The sequence below is a fragment of the Blennius ocellaris genome (assembly GCF_963422515.1).
Source record: "Blennius ocellaris genome assembly, chromosome: 3".
Classification (NCBI taxonomy): domain Eukaryota; kingdom Metazoa; phylum Chordata; class Actinopteri; order Blenniiformes; family Blenniidae; genus Blennius; species Blennius ocellaris.
In genome coordinates this window covers 9872690-9896247 of record NC_137652.1, presented here as the reverse complement: position 1 = coordinate 9896247, position 23558 = coordinate 9872690, and the positions used below count along the sequence as shown (strand labels likewise).

Here is a 23558-nt window from a genome sequence, read left to right as displayed (position 1 = left end):
TCAAGAGAAAGTCATCGCCGTCGCTCGGACCCCGCTCCCTTCCAAAAAAACACCCCTCCTCCTCCTCCTCCCCCTTCCCTCCAGCTCTGCTGCAGACCCCCAGCTCCTTCCTGCCCGCTTCCCCTGGCTGCGGACATAGTGCTTCATTGTGGCTCAGACTGGGGCAGGTGGAGGTGGCCCCCACCCCTGTCCTCAGAAGACACTTGTTTTCGCAGCGGATGAGGGTGTGTTAGTGTTGGCAGGGTGGAGCAAAGGGTTGAGGGGGTTCAGCAGACTGGTGGAGGGTGTGGGGGGGGGGGGGGGGGGGGTGCAGGGGTAATTGCCCCCTGGAAAGATGAAATAAAAGAATGAGAGCACTTTCACAATTTTTTTTTTTTTTCTTCGGGGAATACCGAGAAAACACCTGTGAAAGCAGGGAGGTTGTTCAATTAGCGGTTTAATATCATCTTTTATAAATTGTAATTTCTTTGTGGAGCTATATACGAAATCCCCTCAGATTAAATGTGCATTGATGTTGTAGACACTGGGACTGTACTGGCCACCGGGCCACTCTCGTGTACCTCCTAATTGTAACAGTTGTTGAGAGGCTAGTGGTACTTCAATTGAGAGAGACAACAATTACAGGTGACGCCCTTCCCTTGCGAAGGGAAAAGAAAAACAGGGCAAAGAGTGAGCCATGTGTGTAAAGACTGCACATGTCTGTGGTCTCCCGTGAGCTCAGCCCTGCAGCCAACCCCCCTTAGAGCTTCATCTTTCTGATTAGGTTTATTGTGGTTGCAACGATGGCCAGTGGAGACCCCGCATTGTTGGAGTTTTGTTTACCGTTCAGCCGGAGTTAGCCAAAGGAACGGAGAAAAAAGGGGAACGGCGAGCTCAGAACAAAGAGACGGTTCATGGACTAGCTTGACTAATGGCGGATTGAAAGGCTTTTATGAACAAATCTGAATGGAGCGATGACAGAGAGGGGATCTGCTGTTAAAAAAAAAGAAAAGAAAAGGAAAGGAAAAAAAATGTCCTGAATAATGGCAGTCCTTTAAAAATAACATTCACAGTGTTCAGAGAAGGTCACTCCGAAGATTAACTTGGCCTTTTCTTGAACAGTTTTCCTGATCTCTCAAATAAACATCTTGACTTGTGATAGAGCGAAGTGCTCACTGGAGAATCAGGCCTGTCCTTCTGTGGCGCTCTGGCAGGAATGCAGGGTTTTCTGGGTTTTCTGGGGTCATATTATGTCTTCTTATTGGTCTTGTGAGTCAATAATGATTATTGCACACCGTCGGCATGACACTGAGGACTCTCGTTGTTTGGAGAAGAGCAGATTTAAGGGACGGGAGATCTGGAGAACACAGCCACACAGCTGGCCATTGACATTATTGGACATTGACACTCTTTGCAAATGCAAACTAAAAAAAAAAAAAATGAAATCCCAAACCCACAATAGTCCTGGTAATGTATAATACATGAATAACAGTAGAAACGGACCCTATTGTCCCTGAATGTGTCACATGTGGGTGTAGAATGAGAGTGGCCCTTGTTTATGAAGACCAGACACATAAACCGTAGCGGTTCTATTTGCTATTGATAGTAAATTAGCAGTAAATGTAGCTCACTCGGCTATTTCTGCATCATTTTTTAGTATGACCAGTTGACCTTGCCAGCAAGATTTATCCTGATCCATTGAGATCATCTCCGTTTAATGTCCAACCTATGCATTCCAAGGGACACTGTCAATTAGATTGGGTAGGAGAGTCACAGTGCTCATTTTCATTCGATCCTGTGCCGCTCGCAAGACATAGGAGCATAATCTGCTGTTTGTTGTCGGCCCTGTGCTCACTTTGAACATGTGAAACCGCAGGGAACACCAACCCCCCCCAGAACTCTTTAGAAAATGTCTCACGGTCAAGTTGAAAGTCACAAGTGAAACCAAAGCTGCAGATCATCACCTCAGATCGGGCACATTTCCACTCACGGTGGTTTTTTTTGTTTGGTTTTTTTTTTTTGGGTGGCGAGAGCAGAACAAAACAATCCATACATGACAAAGCAGATGTGGGTTCCTGCCCTATAGAGACACGTGGATAAGCTCCTCTCAGGCTGTTTGTGTCTGCGGCTCTCTCTCTCTCTCTCTCTCTCTCTCTCTCTCTCTCTCTCTCTCTCATCTCTCTCTCTCTCTCTCTCTCTCTCTCTCTCTCGCCGTCTCCTGGTTAGACGTGTGCTGACTCATCCTCCGTTTGTGTGCTTGCAGACGTGCCAAACTACGGCTCTACTTGGAGCAGTTGAAGAAGCTGGTGCCTTTGGGTCCAGACAGCACGAGACACACCACTCTCAGCTTGCTGAAAAGGGCCAAGATGCACATCAAGGTATTAAAATAAAAAATAAAAAACAACAACAACAAAAACCCCACCTCACAGCCTGTCTCTTTGAGATAAATTGCAATTTATTATGTTTATTGCGGAAATTTGAAGCAAATATTAAAGAAAAACTGAATATTTGGACATTTCGCCATTCTGGTCAGGCAAAAGTAGGAAGTTAAAATCAATACTTTATCAAGGAAATTTTTACTTTAACTTTACAATCGAATCATCAAAAGGTAAAAATCCTTGTGTGACATTTTCTCCTCTTTTTCCAGCCTCATGGGCACAAACGCGAGTTCAGCTTCTCCCATGTCTTGTATTTTTTTTATACTTTAAGTGTTGCATTGTTTCCTAATCTTTCAATCAGAGAGGTTCAAGGCCTGCCTTAAGAAAAAACAAACAAAAGAAATTCCAAGACTGAAGGGGGGGGGGGAAAGAAAAGCCCCACACTCGAGTCACCAGAGAGGAATATACACCAGATCTGGAGATTTGCACACAAAGACAAATTCTGTGTGGTTTGTTTGAGACCAACTGCTTCATGGTTCACGAACAGTTTCACTTCATAGACACGCAAGAGATTAAAAAAAAAACCCCAACAACTAAACAAACCAAAACACTATATTTCAAAAATAAAAGGTGTGCAAGACGAGCCGTGTCGCTATAACGCTGACAAAATCAGTCACAGTTGATTACTATTAGTCAGTTTTCATCACTGCTGCAGGAGGTTACGTCCTTTGCGAGCAGAAAACAGTGTTGTTGGGTGAAGCTCCACACGGAGCCCGTTTTAACCCTTCATTTCCTGTTTATCATGCGTGCCCTTTCTGCTCAGACGATCTGCACGAATTCCCGTCACTGCATCGCGTCTTCTCGTATCAGCGAGGAGATTCACCACCGAGAAACTCTTACATGGAAATGTGTGCAAACTTTCTACCCCCCCCCCCAAGCATAACTTTTTTTTAATCCATTTTGTTTTTGTTTGTAGTTTATGACCTGTAGCAGAGCGGTGGTTTGACTTCCTACCCAAAGAGTCATTTTTAGATTGCGTTACTGGTTTAGTGATTGTAAGTATAAATGAAAACAGGATGATTTTTCATCAACACCGTCGCTCGATAACATCAGAAACATACAGAGACAGTATGATGTGAATCCAGAAACTAAAAGGTAGAAAACCATATTGTATTCTTTGCAGTTTTTAATGACACGCATTTAAATTATATTGTAAATATCGCTGATTTCCTTAATGTAGATTGATTGATTTATTCATTTATTCATCCATGATCTGCATTTACTCTACAGCTCGGACCATTTTATCTTCAGAAAGAGTCACTCTGATACACAGTGAAACTTTAAGGAATTCAAAAATGCTATTTAAAACTGCAATAAATAAAAGGAATATAAACACACTATTTGCTTTTGTGGTTTGGATGTTGCTCAGCACTCCCATTTCTCATCTTTTTTATATATATATAATTTGGGTCATCTGATCTGAGTTTATTCTTAAATTGCATTCATTGATCTTAACATCATTTACTACGACTACTCCTGTACACAACCTCAGTAAATAGATGCTGTTGTTCTTCGGCGGAAATGATTTCTATTCACTCAATGGAATTCAGGTTTTTTTAGTGTTGTATGTCATTCTTGATATTTTCCAGGTAGCTGCATTCTAATTACAAGATTACTCACATGAAAAACACAAGGTACTACTTTCTGTTGGGTCTATTGTGCCCCCCCCTCCCAGCACAACAATATCCGTTGTAATGAAGTACTAGAAACAGAAATAACGTGAGCTCTTTGCGGTTTTGCAGGTCACGTCACTACGTACAGGTACAATAGTGACACGTCTGGACCAGGGAACGATATCAGTGTATTTGCATGTGTGTGTCTGCAGAAGCTGGAAGAGCAGGACAGGAAGGCTTTAAATGTGAAGGAGCAGCTTCAGAGAGAGCACCGCTACCTCAAACGCCGACTGGAGCAGCTCTCCGTGTCGGGATCCGTGGAGCGCATCCGCACCGACAGCATGGGCTCGACCATCTCCACCGACTCGGAGCAAGGTACGCCCGGGAGCATCGGCCCTCTGCACACGCTTTGCCGTTTGTTAACATCCATCGGCTGTTTCTGAGGTCAAGGCGTTGCTCTGCAGTTCAATTTGAAATGAAATGTAGATTCCCTCCACATTTGACGCCACGGCCACCCGCTCACAGACGGATAGAGCCATTTGGTCTTTTTTTCCAGCGGCAGCATGGCGATGCGACGATTAGACCGGCTTTGTTTGCGGGTGATGACCCCGAGTCAGGAGGTTAACGCCTCAGATTACAGACTTGTAAGTCTGTCTGTAGTGTTTCGCCAACCGAAGGTGGCAGACCTCGTCCAATACGGTCCGTTGAACTGATGCAGATCGTGAACCGCAGCGACAACGTCATCGGAGGTCACAGTTAATTTGTGTGCGAAAGCTTTAATCTCAAGACTGAAGGTGTGGGTTCATGGTTCATTTGCCAGATGGTTAAACAGGTGTCCAAGCATGCGGAGGTTAAGAAAGTTTGCAGTTTGAACTCGTCAATGATCTCCACGAGCGGCGGGTTGTGAGCCGCCACAGACGCTGCTGCATTTTTTGCCGTGACCAGCGAGTGTGAATCTTGTTGAGCGTAAAGAGAAAATCTGCTGATCACCAGTGTCACACTCACCCTAAAACAGACTGTTGAAGTCCTATTCCTGGATGAGGGAAACACACATGCAGTTGTTTATCAATGGACAGGGATTAGCCGTGGGAGCACAAAGATCTGCCTGTTTGCCGGGAGTTAATGGCTGCCTAAATCCAGGTTTAATCCGCGAGCGCAGCGGGATCCCTAATAAATATTCCCACAGTTGGGCGGAAAGAAACAGTTTCTTCTCTTTTGGTTTTGATTTAAATCACAACGGGGAAAAATAAAAATAACGGTGTGTTTTCTCTTCCTCCGGCGCGCAGAGGTGGACATCGAGGGCATGGAGTTCACTCCCGGGGAGGCGGACAGCGTGGACAGCATCAGCGACGGCGAGGAGGAGGAGGACCACTACAGCCTCCAGAGCAGCTCCAGCGACACCAGCTACACAGCCACACATTCCCACAGACTGCAGCCGCACCACTGTTAAGAGAGGCCGCGCGGCCCGCCCATCTCTCGGGCCACCTCTCCCCACCCGCGCTCTCCCTGTCCTCGCCCCGCCTTGTACCTCCTGATTTTAAATCGCCGACGTCACCCCGCGACCATCACACCAGTCCATGACGGCGGCGGTACAACTCTCACCTCATTCCTTCTTCACCTTGCCACGAGAAGCACATGGCGCTGAAATGAAACGAAAGGCCACTCGAGCTTCCTGCCCCTCCCCCCCCCCCCCCCCCCCCACCACCACCCCTGCCCCCCCTATCCTGCCTGAACCTGCCCCTCCTGACCCTCTAACTGCCCCTACCCAGTGTCGCAGCAGGCTCAGAGAGCGCAGAGCAGAGTTTGTGGATTTTATTAGGGAATTTTGTGGTGAGGTGAACGGCTTTGACTTGTTAATTGGTGCAACGTGTCCGTGTGCGTCTGCAGGAGAGGAGCATCATGGGGTGCGCTAAAGAGGTTAAAAAAAAACAAACAACAAAAACTAAGAATAAGCTCCAAGTCATCGTCGTGCAGCAATAAACCACCAATAAGGCGCAGCGGGAGCGGCGCACAAGGTAAAGCATTTCTGTTAGTTCTGCAATATGCAACGACGGGACCTTGAAAGTCGATTTCGTCACACGGCATCTTCCTTTTACATAATAACATTGACGGGAGCAGCTATTGCAGATGTCAAGCTGGTTCTTTGAAACGTCTGATTGCTGGAAAAAGACACAGGCGTAAAGGTGCAGGGCGTCAGATTTGCAGGCTTCATATAATTGTCTACTGATGGTCCCATTCAGAGCATGAAGATGAAGTTATGGAGATCCTGAAAGCACCCCCCCCCCCCCACCCGAAATAGAACAAGATCACTTTATATCCCTCAGCGTTGCAAGATCAATCGCTTGTCTGGAAATAAAAGATTTTCTTGGTGACAATAAACAAAAATACAGTCACCAAGAGCTTTAATTATAGCTCACCTGCTGCAGCTTTAAAGAGGCAGAGGTTGATGTTTTCGGGGGGGCAATACATGCCGTCCTGTTGAGAAGCAGCAGACTACCCACTCCCTGACTACCACAGCAAGTTGTGACCGATTTTAAAGTAATTGTTCATATTCAGCGAACAAAATATAGTATAAAAGTTGCCCTAACCGAAGCCAGGTTGGGTTTCCACTTATTCGTTTATTCTTAATGCTCAGTTTTGCTCCTCACGAGGTCCCGCTTGATGTCCGAAGTTTTCGCTAACTGATCACTCCTCTATATCACTATTCAGCAATGTGCAACTTTCAGAAGTATTTAAAATGGTCATCCACTCAAGAGCGGCGTCCATTTTTCCATCAACCTCTCAGCAGGACGGCAGAATGTCCCTAAAAATGTTGAACCTTCTTTGCTCATTGCCAGCCATACTTTTAAAACTTCTTTAATAGCGTCCCTGCACATCTGCATTATTGAAGGACCCCCCCCCCCCCCCCCCCCCCCCTCCAAAAAAATGAAAATGTAAATAGATGTACAGTTACTGTCCAAAATCCTCGTGTCTCCCTCTGGTTGGGCCGCCTAACCACTAATCCACACTACTGACCACTACACTATACCACCCTATGGTGTGGATGGACGACTATGTCAAATAAAAAAAGACGAAAGGAATCGCCTCACAGCTGAAACTCTACTCCTTAAAGATGGATTCCCTTCTCAGTAGCGGATTGATGTAGCAATAAATACGAGAGGCGGGTGCTTTCCTCCGAGTGTTGAACCGATTCTAGTGGACCATGAGGTGTTACAGCAGAAAAAAAAATATATATATATATATATATTTTTAATGTTTTGCTTTCTCCTTTTAACCCTGTGTAGACAGTAACTTGTTGCTCACAGACAGGCGGGCCTGCAGAAAACTGAGCGGGCGTCCGTCCACTCGTAATTTGTATTTCTCTGCAGCTCTTGTTTCTGCTTCCTGTTGGTCTTCACGTGTGACTGGATTTAGCCCGATTAACAAGTCAAAGCTGTAAATGTGGAAGGAAAAACGAAAGGGCCAGCTGTACTTATTGGCTCTCTGTTGAGGTGTTTTTGTTTTTCGCTAACTTAGCAAACTAACCACAGTCGGTTCACTTTTCTGTCAGAGGAATAATAGTCCTGTTCTCCTCTGGTCTTAGTTACTTGTTTCTGGAGCTTTTTCTTTGTTTCCGAGCTCTTCTAAAGACCAACGTAGATGGAATTCCTTCTGTAACCCGTCTGTAACTTATGCACAATAGTCACTATTGACGGAGGAGAGGCTCCTGTTGCTCTCTGACCAGTTAATAATCGTTAGCCCCAGTCGTTTCCTGGCAGTCTTTAGAGCTTGGCACTTTAAAAAAACAAAAAAAAAACCAAGAAAAAACCAAGAAAAGGCCCAGCCCACATGGCTGGTCTGGTTTAAAAAAAATAAAAAAATAAAAAACAATTTTTAAATGAAAAACTACAAAAAAGACTCAAAAGGACAAACAAACAAAAAATTAAAAACAGAAAAAAAAACCTTGCATACAAAAGAAGCCACGTGTCACTGAAAGTGATAGTAACCAGTGTAGTCTATATTTCTTGTATTAAATTTTGTATTATATTTTCCTAAATGTTCTCTTGTAATGAAAAGACAAAAAAGAGTGAATATATCTATCTATCTATCTATCTGTCTATATATATACTATAAAACTATAAATACATAAAAGTATATGAGAGTCAGACAGACAGGCGGCCAGGCGTATTGAAGGGAGAGTGGGGGCAGGGAGCTGATACACTGGCCCCTCTCCCTTGGGTGACTCTCCTGCTGTCATTCTGTGCCTTGGTGAGCCTTTGACCTCCCTCCTACTCCTCCTCTTCGTCCTCCTCCTCCCTCCTCCTCCTCCCCCCTTCGCCTCCTCACCCACACCTCCTACTCAGGTCACACTCCCCAACTCCCAGTCTCGTCCGCCCTCCCCCCTCCCTCCCTCCTCCTCCTCTTCCGCCGTACCAAACACTTCCATGAGCAAGGGGCATGTGAAGAGAAACACTTGATTATAAGTAAACGGAGGAAAGAAAAAGCCCCCTTGGTCTCTACTGAAGCCGCTGTTGTACCCCCCCCCCCCCCCCCCCCTCCCCATTTCTAGGCACTCCCCTACCCACTTGATGCCCACCCATCTGCCAGTGTCGCCTCTTATTACGGCGGAAAAACAAAAATCAAACACAACACTGGTAAACTCCCATGGCAGCTTCCAGTCGCCCCTAATGGTCACCAGTGGGGTTTAAAAAAAAAAAAAAAAAAAACACTTCTGGGCTTGAAGCGCTTTTCTTACTTTCTTTTATTTTGTCATTTTACTATTGTTGTATGTTGACTTTGTGTTCATTCAGCGGAAATCACTGGGAGAGGAGCGATGAAAGAATAATCCAATCAATGGCAGCTTAAGGTGTTATCCTCCGAGCTCCCAGTGGTCCGTCCCAAAACAAAGATTCAAAAAGAAAAAAAAAGAAAAAAGAAAAGTGTTACCCGTTGATCAGGGGACCTCTCGAGACACAGCAATATTACCATTGTGTGCTTTTGGGGTGGGGGGGTTGGGGGGGTGGGGGGTTTAAAACAAGCAGGTGGTTTTTGCTTTCGACTCTGTGGTGCATTTTTTTTTTTTTTTTTTTTTTGATGACCAACTGTTTTGTTTTGTTTATTTGTTTGTTTTTTTTACCTCCTATCTGCACTCTCTCCATACACTGCAGGAGGGGAAAAAATAACCAGAGATGACAATTTTTTTTTGTTTTGAAAAGCTGTTTTTGTTTTGTCATCAAGAGTTTACATTCATGTCAAAGGATTTGTACATGACTGTGTGTTGTAGCAAGAAAACAAAAAAAAAAGTCCTTTTTTCAGTTTGTTGGGACACATGAACAACTGAGTAAACCATTTAAATGGAATATAAAAAAAAAAAAAATTCTCTTGCACAGAACCTCCCAGTAAGAAAAGACGGAGCGAACGCGACAAGCTCGTGGGCCAGATATGAGATTATAAGTTTTCAGTGGCATCATTGAAAAATAGCACACATACAGACACACACACCAGGAATGTTTGAGGAGCAGCTAACAGGACGTGTTAACATATAGTTTGAACGTAAGGTGGATGGTGTTCGTGGAAATTCTTTTAATGATGTGCCTTGGAAAAAGTTATTTAAAAAAGAAAAAAGGTAGAGATTGTACCAATAAATGACGACTCAGTTACAGTTACTTTTGTTTTTAAGCCCCGTGGAGAGACAGAAAAGGTTAAGTCTTTGTAACTGAGGCCATTGTGGAGGTCTGGGATTTTCTTTTAAATGAACTTCTGCTCAAATGAAATTAAAACAGTCTTCATAGAGCAGAGTGGGGAAGAAGAACTACAACTGAACGTTCAGAGGAAGCGCAGATAAGAGATTTGATGCCCCCCCCCCCCGCCCCATGTTGCGCAGAGATTTTGAGTCGATGTGTCAAGGTTTTCTCAGAGCACAAACATTCAGGCTGAGAATAAATCGGATGGCATGAGTGAGAAGTGCAGACGGAGGATGATCCAGCCATTTCATCTGCCCCTAAAAAAAAAAACAACCATCCTTCTTACCCTGAGCCGACCGATCAAAGGCGCTCAAACACAAAACAAAGACAAAAAACAAAACAAAACACACAACTCACACAATGGATAGTGACTTCTACAAAAAAATGTTAATCCTGCCAAATAAATAGTCACTTTTTGAATCCTTCTGTGATTAGTAGGAGCTCCTTGTATGTAATTTGAGAGTAATAGCTTTAACTACCTGTAGGCTTTAGCTCAGCTATCCACTTTCCGCAACTTCAGCCTTCTTTGTCTTTTCTCCCCAACGTTGCATCTTGGCGCGTCGGGTGCCTCCCGTGAGCCCGTTGCTCAGACGTGAGGGGCCGCACCGCCAACCTGAACTCGGCAGTCGAACTGGCTTGGGATTTAGCTTAGAAGAGGATGATGACGATGACGATGATGAAGAGCCGTTTGTCTGGGCTGACATACTGTGCAGATTAGGGAGAGTTCTGTGCCAGAGACCTGTGAATATGTTCCTTTCTAGCGGATGTGTAATATGCATTCAGAAGATGTTCTATAAGTTCCTTTTTTGTTTGTGTGTGTGTGTGTGTGTGTGAGAGAGAGAGTGCGTGTACACGACTACCTGGTGCTGGCTACGCTCGAGCAAACACTTGAAGGTATTGTGCATTCTCTCATTGTAATATAATTAAAAAAAAATGTTTTCTACATGAAGGTGTCAGAGCCTCGTTGCTGCCCCACCGTCGAACCCATTTATGCCACGCCGTGTGCGGAGACCTGCTGCGCTCCGCACGGGGGAAGTCGTTTAAAAAAAAAAAAAAAAAAAAAAAAGGCCAAACGCTGACGAGCTTTATACGCTACAACAAAGGATCGGGGAAAGTGCAGAGATGCGGGCGCTCGCATCTCGTGTGGCTTCCTGTTCGGGTCACGCAGCCGCCAAACTGATATTAAAGACCAGGGTTCATTCTGTTTGGCCGCGACAGCGGGGGGACAGAGAACGAAGAGTCACAATTCAAACAATAACTTAATCCAGTTTTATTAAAGCTCAATTTGAATAGAAATTTAAAACAAAAACTTGAAAAAATTAGATCGTGACAAGAGCTTCAGATCTCCCAACATTCCTTAAACCTTCAGAGTTCAAATAAGCAAAGAAAGCAGTCAATATCATCCTAAATGGGACCTTGTTGGTTGCATGCGTACATTACTGAGACAGACTTCCACGGCTTTTATCAAAGGCGGACATGACGACTTCAACCGTTGCCTAAAAACCCATAAATAAACTTCGTTACATTAAGTTAACTCGTGCAAAAGTTCACACTAGAAAAGTTCCAGAGTATGAAACGGGTGATAATCACCATAATAAAGGTCTCCATTCGAGGGAATGCAATCATTGAAATGTTCACAATATTGTGTCCGTCATTAAATAAGTTTCATAACAAGCAGATTAAAATAACTACCTGTGAATCACGTCACCTAAAAGAGGGACGTGACGCGCCATTCTGATATTTTCCTACGGATAAGTCTCTCTGGGTCGTAGTGATTATCGGTGAGTCAGCCCAGGGAACATGAATACGGTGTAATTACGTGTGCTGCACTATTACAGGAAAATGAGTGTGCAGCAGTTGAAACGCATACCGAGTGCAGGTGCTTTCGACTTTTACAGGTTTTATTTCAATCCGAAAAGCCAGACTTTTTAAAACGGCAAATAATTATGACGGAACAAAAGAAATAATCAGCGTTTTTTTGTTTTTTCTTCTGCATAAACACACACATTAACCCGTTCAATCATAATCTCAGAAGTGAAAATACAAGACCGTCACATCTGATTTGGTCCAGTGTGAATGTCTGGACAAATATCTACACAAACAGAATCACCAATGACGCAGTAAGTCTAAAATCTGATAAGTATGCCGATCATTTTAAATCTTCTAAAACCACAGAGTGGGACTCCCATCTTTACCAGCAGCAGGAGACGCTGCCGATCTGAAAGGCAGTACGTTTCATACGAAAGCTTCAAACCTGAGATTTCATGAGACGAGCGACGAGAACAAAAACGACACAACCGATGAAAGAAAAGTCTAAACAGCGGAGGTAATTGGACAGCGGCCGTGTCGGAACCGCGGGGGCTGCCTGTATTCGGAGAATGCGGAAAACTGCAATCGGCCCGACTGCGGCCGGACTTCCGAGGCGGGCGGGGGGGGAGGGGGGGGGGGGGGTGCAGGTCGCCGGAGTGCCGCTTCACACGTACTGCCGGGGTTTCTGGGGGCCGGCGGCCGCCGACGCCAGGCTCTTGGCCGCCTCTTTGGCCTTCTCCGAGGCGTCCTTCACCGTGACCCGGAGCAGCCGCTGGGGCGTCTCTCCTGTGGAACCAGAGCCAGAGGGCAGACGGGGTGAGGAGGGAAACATACAGAACGGCCGATTGCCTCACACGCTAACGGAGAGGATTAATCCAACTATAGTCTGGGGCTTGGCGTGCTTTGTGTGGAGGTTGCATGTTCTTCCCGTGCACGTGTGGCTTTTTGGTGGGTATTCTGGCTTCTTCCAGTCCAAAAACTATTGACTATTGTTCCATTTATTCATCTCTATGGTTCCTTTCCTTGCCAAATCCCAGAGTTCCGTCGTAGCGGTCTGCTCATCCAGCCCTCCGTTCTTTAATGAACCCTTTTCAGCCGTTCGATCTGTAAAGTTCGTTCGTCTCTGGAGCTTCACTTGAACACGGCAGCCTCAGTTTACAGGTCTGCAGTACGGAGAAGTTACTGGGAATAAACCATCCTGTCAAGCAGGATGAATGTTTTTTTGGGAAAAAAGAAAGAGAGAGAGAGAGAGAAAGAGAGAGAGAGCACTTCCCTCATCCATATGCTGCCACGAACTGCCTCACACTGGATCCAGAGCCAGGGGCTGAAGGCAGTCTATTTGTGTCTGTCCTGACTGTGAACCCTCAACCTCACATCAAAACAACCGGCGTCACGACGCGGCGACTTCCAGGACGGGAGCGCGACGGAGAGTCCGGCTTCCTTCACATTTCGCCACTGAGCTTCTTCCCGAGAGGGAAGAACCGCCGTCAAGAGGCCATTTCCATGCAGCTGAATTCATCTCGGGGCTGTGAGGACTTGTGGAGACATTGCTGCCGGCTCTTAACAAGCTTCTGTTCTCACATGCGTCATAACATTTTATTTGCCTGTTTAATTTGGAGTTATTCACTTGTCCCTCTGCACATTTTCTACCTCCCGCCCCCCATCTTTTGTCCTCGGCCAGTGATCCCGTCTCTGCACAGCTTACCTGGGACTAAAGTTAAATATAAATACATCTACCACTTGACAAGAGTGTTTTCCATTATAGGATCAAGTATTTTATTATCATTGGAGCTTATTATTAAGCCATGTGTTGACATGCACACACTTATTCCATAATTCCTTCTTGGTCTTAAGACAGAGTTGATACATAAGTAGCATCTACTGTATCTTCTGGTTGGAGCAAGTCTCCACACATCACTGAGCAATATTTACAGTCACTAATCAGCATTAAATGCTTGTTTCTGGGCTCTGGGAGGAAAACCCACGTGCACACAGGTGGAAATCTCCCAACAAATAAGCTCCTGAGCTCCGGTTCAATCCGGGTATGTTCTCATGTGTTAGCCTCTACACCACATTCATCCTCCAAGTCTTCAATCCCCCCGCTCGCTGTGCGCCGAGGCAGACACACTAACACGACATTTAAAAGTCACCAATTGACTCCAAATACTGATTTTTCGACTGTGGGAAGAAAGTGAACATGCAAACTCCGTACAGAAAGCCTCGCCAAGCCCAGGCAGGACTGCGCAATGCAGTGAAATTCACAATTTCCATATGTAAAAGTCACAAACATTATCTACTGGTGGCACTATTAGGATGAGAAAAACAAAAATAAACTAAAAACAAAGATTTGACGTTCTTATGTGATGAAATGGGTGAAACTTATTTGAATAAATATAGCTTTAAACACTAATTGACCATCTGCTATCGATAAAAAAAAAAAAGCCCACTGGAATAATTAGTGATTGAAATCCAAACGGTCCAGCAGCACCGCTCAGAGCCGAGATGCGACTTCAAGCTTCCGCTCAGCAGACGGGTTCGTCTCTGGCAGGTCTCATTTCAGTCCAACCGCAGTGCAACACTAATTAGCTCGGGCTAATTTATGAGGATCAACGTCTTCGAAAAACTTGTGTGAACTTATTCCCCAGTTTTGCGTCAGCCTTTACTCGGGACCCCCCCCCCCCCCCCCCCACCCCCCGGCAGCGGCGCTAATTGATGGTTTGCTCACGGCGACAGAATTCGAGGGGAGGGGCGGGAGGCGTCAGCAAGTTCAGCGACAGACGAGCCGAGAGTAAACACACGGATTTAAGGTGCTTTCATCCAACACATGGCACCGCAGCTACCCCAACCCCCCCCCCCCCCATCCCCTTCACCCCCACCCTTCCCCTTCACCCCCATCCCCAAGCCCAGCAAGAGTTGACTCTACTGCCACACTGTGGCCACATGGGGGAAAGTGACACCGCGTCGGCTCAGCGTCAACTTAAAACCGTTTGTTCAACGTCACACATTCCATCGTGTTGTAAAGAAATATATCTAAATTGTAACACAGTGATGTTTGATCACTGTGTCCCACGCACGGCTTCTCTATTCTGAGTATATGTTTATGCTTCGGCAGCATGCAAAACAAATACTGTCGGCAAAATAAAATGTGATGCGTTGCATGAAAGCAAAACAATCCCCGCGCAGTGCTTTTATCGACAAGTCAACTGGCCACAGGATTTTCATGCAAAACCTAAAAATAGCGCAAAGGTCACACTTCTACAAGGCGTTACGTCCACAACAGGGACACTAATGGAGGAGGGGAGTTAGAATTCAAATGAGAACACTTACATTTTTGGAAACGCGCTCACAGGGTGGCTACTATTATGTCTAAGTTGCTCAGGTTTTTAATTTCTACTCATTTAAACAAAGACACACACACACACACACACACAATCAATCCTCACTAATATGCCTATAAAATAAATGTCCCCCCCAGAAGAAAGACATTAAACAAGTTGAGAGGATAAAACCATGAGGGTCAGCTAACATCACATCATCTACTTCTGAACAAAGACGAGAATAAAACTCTGCAGGCGGGGAGTCGGGCCACTAACGCCGCTGGATCGGGCGACTGAGTGAAGCTCGTTCTAAGGCGTCATGTGACAACCCTGGGCGAGGCCCGGGATGGCAGATGGACGCCCCCCCAGCTCCCAACGTACTCACCACAACGCTCAGCCTGATGCCAATTCCTGCAGTGCGGCCGTCGACAAAGGGGCAACAGAACAAGAGTCACAACAACGGGGGAAACACCCTTTCAAGCCAACAGTATGCTGCGTCGGCACAACGCAAGCTGTCGCACGACCCGGCCTCCAGAGGAGCAGGCGCTGCCCTTTTTCATTCGCGCTTCACGTGCACTGCTTCGCATTTATACAAACGATTTCACTTTCAAAAAGCAAAAATCACACATTTCACATTCTAATAATGCTAAATCTTCAGTTTCACAGACGGCTCATTCATTGCACGCGAATCCCGCATATTTTGATATTTGCACTTTCATTAGTCCAGATTAAACTATCCCCCTTAAATCTGCATATTTAGTGAATTTGTCACAATTCATTTGTTCAATAGAAACAATTTTATATATCTGAGCTGCTATTGCCATTTACCGGGCCTTTAACAGGACATAAAATGTAATTACTTGGAAAATCACCGGCCAAACGGGTTTTAATCTGATCTCAAATTCACAGACTCGAGCTGTTTGTCCCTGTACCCGTGGTGGTTTCACGTGGTTGCGGATCGCTCGCCGGTCACACGGCAGCTCAGAGACCTCCAGGCTACTTGAGGTGCTCAAATCGAATAGTTCAAAACCAAATGGTGAGCAGCGTCTTATTTTTCTTTTAACGGACTTGGGGAATACGTGTTTAATGTATAAATAGAAACCACAATAAGTACACAGTAAATAGCTCATCTGTGTTTTCGGCGCTTCCTTTCTAAGAGCTCTCTCCTTTTCCAGAAACGGCGGCAGTTAAAAATAATCCACTTTGTTTGCCTCTGCTCTTTTCCTGCTCACTGCTCTCCTGCGGGAGAAACGCGTGCGGCGACAACGTACCCTGTAAGTTGGACATTGCGTATTCCAGCCCCTTCATGGCCTTCACCTGGTTGCTCTTGAAGCGAGCCAACCCGAATTCCTGGGAACAGTCAGAACAGGAAATGGCTTAACAACAACAACAACGGGCCCATCGTACAATCTCCTCAAGCCTCTGGGGATAGAAAACCCAAGTCTGGCGACTTCCATATCTAATAATAACAGTTTTAGGTTGACATTTATAGAGTTGATTTCACTTCTTCATTGTGGCAGTGGCACTCAGGCTCCCTCTGCTCTGTTGCTACGAGCGACACATCAAAGGAAAGCCAGGAACCCTCCAGATTTAAAAATAAATAAATAAATAATTACAATAATACTTAATGCTTCTACACCGAGATCATTTAGGAGTATTTTCATGCCATTGGTGATGTGTGCCGGTAAGAATCTGGCGAAAAGATACAACTTGAGGTCTCGTAATTACACTGCGCATTGCACATTTTCCTTCACCACCTCCCTTCATTTAATATCCCGAAACATGTTTTCATCTAATCATGCATCTATATAAAACGTTCTATTTAATTTAACTGTGGGGAGAAACTGGCCTGTTTTCACAAGGCTGGTTACTTGCTTCTCGATATTATTACCAAACCTGATTAACAACAAACCGAAGGTTGTATTGAAAAACAAAAACAAAAAAAACTGTGGCAATAAAGCCAACTGTCAAAGTCTGCTGTGTTTTTTAAAAAAAATTTTTAAGGAGTAAACACACTATCGCCAAATAAATTAATGGAATATGAAGCGTATCAGTGTTTCCTTACAATTCTTCTTACCGTCTTCACGACATAACTAAGTTGATAAATTCCAATCCACTAAATGTGAAGATCAAACCGCTCCGATCCACTGAGAAGAAAATAGTAACGGAATACTTTCTTTTTTGTGTTAAAGGAGAGAATTGAGAGCCATTCGGTGTATTGAGGCGGCTCACTCAAACACGTTTCGTAGCGGCAGCCAGAAGCTGTACCTGGATGGGTTTGGAGAAGCCATAAATGCCGGAGGAGATCCAGGCCTCTCGTCTCAGCAGGGTGGTTCCTGGCTGCTCCTCGGAATCTTGGAAAACGCAGCGCTCTTCAACGGACTATTGTGAGATGGGATTAAAGTGAGAACAAGTCGTGGTGAAGTATTCCACCTCTTCGCGCCAAGACACAAATGAAAGATGTCACATGGACAGAAGTCGTACAGAGTTGATCCTTCAGTAAAAGAGCGGCTATAAAGTACATGTTAACAGGAATGTAAAGGCGTTTTGCCATTTTTTTGGCCTGAAGAAACATTTCATTTCCTGGCCGGACTAAATGGACTAATGCAATAAATGTGCCTCGAGTTCAGTCTACAATCCACGCACACAATATTTAAAAAGAAAAATTACAGTTTGTTTTTTTTGTCCCCCCCCCCCCAATCATGTTTACTGAACTGTACAGAGCCTTTGTGAATTGATTTCATCCACTTGGTTATGATGCGAGCCAGAGTTTGTTTTAAAGGAAGCGAACCATGAGAGTCGTGTGGTTGAGATTCCGGGTGTAGGTAGTCAGGCTCCTGGTGACGGGGTCCACGACGGAGTCCTCCACGATGTAAACCGAGCGAGCCATGCCGGAGGGAAAGAATCGCTCCGCCCAGCGAGGCAACCGGTTCGTCTTCATCAGGAGGCGTCTGGAGAGGAGCCGGTGGTCCGCGGTTACCTCCCGGTACACGACGTCCTCCGTGAGGACATGGGTACTGATCGGCACACAAGACGCGTCAGTGACAGTGGACACCTTCCGGCGTTTACATCGGTCCGGCAACCGGAGTCGACCAAATCATGACCAAATGACAGAGGGATGGAGATCATGGAGAAAGAATACTTTGTGTCAAAAAGTCAACTTGAGAGGGAAAACAACACGCGTCATTCCATAGTTAGACAAAGAAGAGTCCTACTGACAAAATTTAAACAAAAAACGGAAAGCAATGGAAGTGTAATCAAACTACTTTGTATAGTTTCATTCTTGTGAGAACTTTCTTTCACAGGCCCAACGTGGTTTTACTTCTCTGATATGTTTTTCCCAAGTTCTCATTGTCAACTGTGGTGTGTGTGTGTGTGTGTGTGTGTGTGTACAGCACAAAGTTTTGCTTTGAGTCAACACACAGACACACAGAAAAACATTTCATCTCACACAATCAACTAACAACAATAGAGCCTGAAAATAATTCACTTTTTTTCGTTCCATTTTTGGGCACATATTACATAATATTATAAATCATCACTCAGCACTGGTGCTAAACATCTAGACATATTGTTACTGTTGTGATTTGCCAACGTCGAAGCAGGTCTAACCCAAAATACTCCTCCACAGACAAAAGCCCATAGCCGTCACACACTGTGAAGCTCGACGACACAGAAAGGTCGACAGTTTTCAGAGTGAGACGGCAGAAGACTTCACCGGTCGTTCTCTAAGACAGTGAATGTTTGTAAAGTGGGGATTTGCATGTAATTTCCCCCTGTAATAAAGCCGTGTCCAAACACACCAAGTCGAAGCTGAAGATGGGCTGGACAGAGGATTTAATCGTGATCCAACTTTGCATTTGAGGCAAATTGAACGGCAGTTCACCTGACTGTTGGCAAAACGTGTCACTCCAAACCACAATGGTCATTTAAATGTGATCGTTTCCAGGGGTTCGCCAAAGTCAGTGGACCAGAAATGACTAAACTATTCCCACTTCCACCAGTGGGAGAAATGCTCTTAACACAACTTGAAATAATCTGAAATATACAGTAAACATATGTAAAAAGCTGAAAGCGCTTTAAAAAAAAAAAGGTCAGTACCTGAATGGGTTGGGGTATCTCTGCCAGAAAGCGGAGACGACATGGTCCCAGGTGCTCTTGATGTCTGCGCTGTTACAGAAATATTTGACCATTTTTCAGTCGCCGAGGAGCAAGCTGGGCGGAGTCCTGAACCCTGGGGTCCCACGCTGTGACTAGACAAAGCAGTAATGATCTGGGTGCTGACTCCATCCAAAGACTGGCAGGGTCCTGCGAATGTGAGAGAAACATCAAGCCTCTGAACACGTTGTGGCTCTGTTTGATCAGGTTTCAAGCTCTATTAGACTATTGTATCATCATGTGAATCAAGGTGAAGCAAGGCTCTGATTCAGCTTTGACCCAAAGTCCTCATTGAAATCCTTCAGATCCGTCCTCCCGGCCGCAGCGCAAATCAGATTGTGTTTTCTGGAGATATAACGGCACCGTTTCTGACCGATGCATTCAGGTTTCTTTTCAAATAGATGCTTTAACTTGTTGATTATTTACATTAGCCATCACATGTTTTCAGTCAATGTCAGTAATGGACTGAAATCCCAAACACACACGAACACCATACTATATGAATCAATCAATTAAATGTGCGTCTTATTGTATTGCAGTTCTTTCTCAATAAACATTATTATCATTCCCCTGCTGTGTACACAGCCAAAGAGGCTGGCTGTGTTTTAATTTGGTGGACAATTTGCTGCATGGTCGATCTCTTCTGTACTTAAATGCTATAATATTTAACGTTACTTGGAGATGGATGGCATGTAAAGGTACTTGAGGGCACAATAATTAATGCTATTAGAGGATAGTTGAGGATACTTCAGTACGTCTCTGTGGACGACAGTGAAAACGTCGTTAGCATCATATGTAAAACTTTGTTTGTTTTTTTATCCGTTAGGGACCGTATGAGAGCCTTAATTCCCTGATTAAATATCCCATTGACACTCTGGTAATAAGTATAAGGTTATACATTTTGAAGGTTACGACCTGTTTCGACTTTCCATTGATCGCCTCCGCTCACAAAACGACACAGTCCCTGGAGCTATCAGCTAGCTAATTAGCTTCAAGACTGGGGAACTTTTCACGGATAAACCAAAGATTTATTGGTACTCATTCTACAGATATTACGAAACAATAATGGTGACTTGTGTTCTCGGTTTGGCATGACATTGTAGAGCATTTAACAGGCACATTTGCATAATAAATCCCGCAACCTTGCTAAGTGAAGTCGAGCTAGCGGCGCACGAGCGAAGCAGTTTTAAACATCGAGGGAGGGATAAAAAAAAAAAAAAGTCTTACCTGGATTAAAGGCTGATTTAATGGTGGTATAATCGGCTGCAATGGTATTTCCAGTGTGTTGTCTCCGCAGCACACAAATGACGAGGCTTAAGTGGGTAATAACACAGACATCGTGCAGCATATGGCAGAAGGGGGGGTCAAGTCAAACCAGCACTGACAACAACATGAAACCTGCTTAATCATTTCAAAATACATTTTCACAGTGTTTACCCTCAACCGTACGGCATGATACAACTGCTTATAATGAAATGATTGACATAAGGGATTTTTTTTTTACCGTCGCCAGTGAACGACTGCTGTCAAGCCAGCCCCCACTTGGAAAACAACCAAGGCAGCTCTGATTCGCGGTGCGCCATTACACCATGTAATACCGTAAGAACGTCATAACTAAACGAAAGATTGGGGCTTTTAATTTCAAAGACGTCATCAGAATCATAAGATGTTTATTGTATTCATAATAGTTATTTAAGTATGAATGATATACTGTTTTATAGAGTTGTCGTTGCTTATTATTAGTAGTAGTCGTAGTAGTAGTTGTAGTAGTAGTAGTAGTATGAATTTGTGTATTATTAACGTAAAGCTTCTCCTCACTGCGAGATTACACTATGTATAACGGAGTAGCAGTAGTATTAATCTGTGTTGTATCACTAACTTGATGAAGATGAGAGCTTATTCATTGGAACGTCTTTTTTATTTTGAAATCCGTTTGAGTAGTCGCATGGTAGTAACGCATGGGCGCACCGCTAAAAAAAAGTAGTGGCTGGCTTGATTGTGCTGAAATATTGGGGGAAAGGTTATGTTTTTGTTCGCGTGTGATTATTGGTATGTATGTATGTATGTATGTATGTATGTATGTATGTATGTATGTATGTATGTATTTTACCAACTTTTCACAAAAACCCATTAACCTGAAGTGCATTAAATCTTCAGGTATGATTTGTCAGATGAGATTTTGGGATCTATTTGGATGTTGTTTCCAAATAAAACTAAAAAAATAATGTTTCCTTAAAACAAATGAAATAGAGAAACATTTTACATTTACAGTAGATATAATAGTTCATAATTTGGAAAAGAAAATGCTAACAACATTTAATTGAGTTCTGCATGATTAATAATCAAAAAACTTTTTTTTTCTCCCCAAGACAAAATAAGATAATTAGAAGATATTCATTTTATTTGGCCCACATTTGCATTGTTGCAGCAGCATTGGGCGACAATAAAAGAATAGCAAAACAATACAAACAATGGCATGCGGGATGTGTCTATTAGACCAGGAAACTGTCTCTACTTTCAAGTTAAACTCGAAAACAAACCTGTTTTGTCCCCTATTGTGTTGTAATATGCACTCCCATGCAGCAGGGGGCGCGCAACGATTCTTCAAACACTCCGTGACTGTCGTCTTTCCTTCTTCTTCGTTGTGATTTTCCGGCCTGCAAGCGGAAGTGTCCTCCATGGTGTCATTGTCGGTGCGCTGAGGTTGAACGTTCAGATTAAACCATGTCTGGGTACACGCCGGACGAGAAGCTCCGCTTCGACCAGCTGGTGAAGCTGCGGAGACAGTGGCTGAAGGACCAGGAGCTCAGTCCCCGGGAGCCCGTCCTGCCGGCCAAAGCCTCGGGTCCCATCGCCAAGTTCTGGGCCGGATTCGTGGAGCCCAAGAGCCTGTGGAGGCTTTACGTGAGTCCCTGTGCAAGACACCCCGAGGCAGCAGGCAAAACTGACACTTTGTAGGAAAACAAACGGATTCCACAGTAATAATGTCACCATTCGTGACCAGTTACCGCTTCGATCGATGAATTAGCGTGGTGCTTTCTATGTAAATTGATTAGACGCCACGCTAAAACACGTCTTCCCGGATTTTTGTTTTCTTTGTTTTGTATTTATTTATATTTTACTTTCCTCTTACGAAGTTAATAAAAACATATTACATTGGTCGTTTGGATCAGCTGTCGAGTTACTTGTTATTGTTGTGTTTACATTGTTGGAGCCTGTTGTGAATGATCATAATAAAACATTAAACACTTTTTTTTTCTTCACAAAAGCAAAGCCAAGTTGTAGTGTATAAATCTCTGCATGAGCCCCTAACTGTTGAGGAATTTTATGAGGTTTTGAAGGAGGGTTTCATTTAAAGCTGCAAAGAATACAAACAAACCAGCTGGTTGAGAGCAGATCTCTACCTAACAGTAGCTTATTGCACCCCAAAAGCAACTGTTGTCGGGGCAGTTTGACCCTCCGACAGTGGTGACTGTTTCAAGGAACACTGCAACCTAAATATTCTATTTTATCATGTATATCCCAATCCGTGCTCTGTGAAAAAGAGCATGATGAAAAAGAGGATGATCCTAGATTAGTGGGCATGCTACAAGGTATTCATTACCTTTTTAGATTCAATTAATATATGCTTTTCTACAGTGTTGTACACAGTGTGCTCTGAAAGAGAGGTGAAGAAGAGAATACAGGCAGGATGGTATGGATGGAGACGCATGTCATTCATTCTCTTCTTTCCCGCTTATTCCACATGTGATCGCAGTGGCAGTCTGGGCACATTGAGACTGCAGGGATAAATACAATGATTGATGAAGTACTTCTCATTGTTGGTATTTCTGTTTTCCCTACAGACCTACAAAGCATACCGAGGTGGCGTTTTCACACTGACACGGCTGTTGATACCTGCGTGGCTTGTTCACTATTACGTGAAGTACCATGTTGCTGTAAGTTACGGGATACACTCCCAAATAAAATTGATTTGATTTATTGCACTATTATAACATACAAAGATGACCAAATAAAACTGTGTCATACAGGGACTCCAATACACTAATAATCAGGTCTTGCAAGTTTCACTTTTAGGTATTTTGATATGCAATTGGCATAATGGTGAAGTGATGACGACAACTGTTATTGTCCCCTACAGACGAGACCGTATGGCATTTTGGAGCTGAAACCCAAGTTGTTCCCTGTAAGTGTGATCTATCAATTTATTCTCACAATCTTTGTATATTCTTCCTTTTATTGTTGTACATACAACTACACATGAACTTACTTTTCCAGACAATCTGTGATGGTCAGACTTTGAGAAAAGTAACCTTTTCTAACTTCTTGTCATTATTCTTGTATCTTATCCAGGGAGACGTCATTCAGGAGACAGGCGAAGTTGTTCCAGATCTCCCGGAAATCCATGGCCACCATTGAAGTCAATATTTCAATAATTCCCTTGAGTTTCCACTGTAAAAAAAAACTGTGTATATGTCATTAAAAATGTCTGAGTCTGACTTTACAAATCATCGCTCCTTG

The 23558-nt window shown here is 44.1% G+C and overlaps 3 protein-coding genes across 3 annotated transcripts in view; 2 read left to right on the top strand and 1 right to left on the bottom strand.

Moving 5' to 3' along the window:
• mxd4 (MAX dimerization protein 4) overlaps positions 1-10698 on the top strand; it is a 27120-nt gene extending 16422 nt beyond the window's left edge. Inside the window, exons 4-6 of the mRNA XM_080520141.1 lie at positions 2243-2357; positions 4243-4405; positions 5317-10698. Coding sequence (XP_080376267.1) covers positions 2243-2357; positions 4243-4405; positions 5317-5480 — 442 coding nt within the window. The 3' untranslated portion in view covers positions 5481-10698. The remainder of the gene's footprint in view (positions 1-2242; positions 2358-4242; positions 4406-5316) is intronic.
• Positions 10699-10818: 120 nt separating this feature from the next.
• Positions 10819-20486, bottom strand: prelid1b (PRELI domain containing 1b). The gene is made up of 6 exons (XM_080520152.1): positions 20265-20486; positions 18981-19187; positions 17671-17896; positions 17148-17261; positions 16151-16229; positions 10819-12348 (listed from the first exon to the last, which is right to left on the bottom strand). The coding sequence occupies exons 2-6, from the start codon at positions 19070-19072 to the stop codon at positions 12227-12229; spliced, it is 633 nt and encodes a 210-aa protein (XP_080376278.1). The 5' UTR covers positions 19073-19187; positions 20265-20486; the 3' UTR covers positions 10819-12226.
• Positions 20487-21691: 1205 nt separating this feature from the next.
• Positions 21692-23548, top strand: ndufb6 (NADH:ubiquinone oxidoreductase subunit B). Its single transcript, XM_080521110.1, has 4 exons — positions 21692-21941; positions 22883-22975; positions 23179-23223; positions 23391-23548. The coding sequence occupies exons 1-4, from the start codon at positions 21762-21764 to the stop codon at positions 23454-23456; spliced, it is 384 nt and encodes a 127-aa protein (XP_080377236.1). The 5' UTR covers positions 21692-21761; the 3' UTR covers positions 23457-23548.
• The last annotated feature ends 10 nt before the right edge of the window (positions 23549-23558 follow it).

What these genes read in the sequence shown, in the direction of transcription:
- prelid1b (XM_080520152.1), bottom strand. Translation starts at nt 19,072, where the DNA reads ATGGTCAAATATTTCTGTAACAGCGCAGACATCAAGAGCACCTGGGAC. An exon ending in AGATACCCCAACCCATTCAG is followed by an intron (nt 17,897 to 18,980) that starts GTACTGACCTTT and finishes TGTGCCGATCAG; the next exon opens with TACCCATGTCCTCACGGAGG. An exon ending in TCAACCACACGACTCTCATG is followed by an intron (nt 17,262 to 17,670) that starts GTTCGCTTCCTT and finishes ATCTCACAATAG; the next exon opens with TCCGTTGAAGAGCGCTGCGT.
- ndufb6 (XM_080521110.1), top strand. Translation starts at nt 21,762, where the DNA reads ATGTCTGGGTACACGCCGGACGAGAAGCTCCGCTTCGACCAGCTGGTG. An exon ending in AGAGCCTGTGGAGGCTTTAC is followed by an intron (nt 21,942 to 22,882) that starts GTGAGTCCCTGT and finishes TTTTCCCTACAG; the next exon opens with ACCTACAAAGCATACCGAGG. An exon ending in ACGTGAAGTACCATGTTGCT is followed by an intron (nt 22,976 to 23,178) that starts GTAAGTTACGGG and finishes TGTCCCCTACAG; the next exon opens with ACGAGACCGTATGGCATTTT.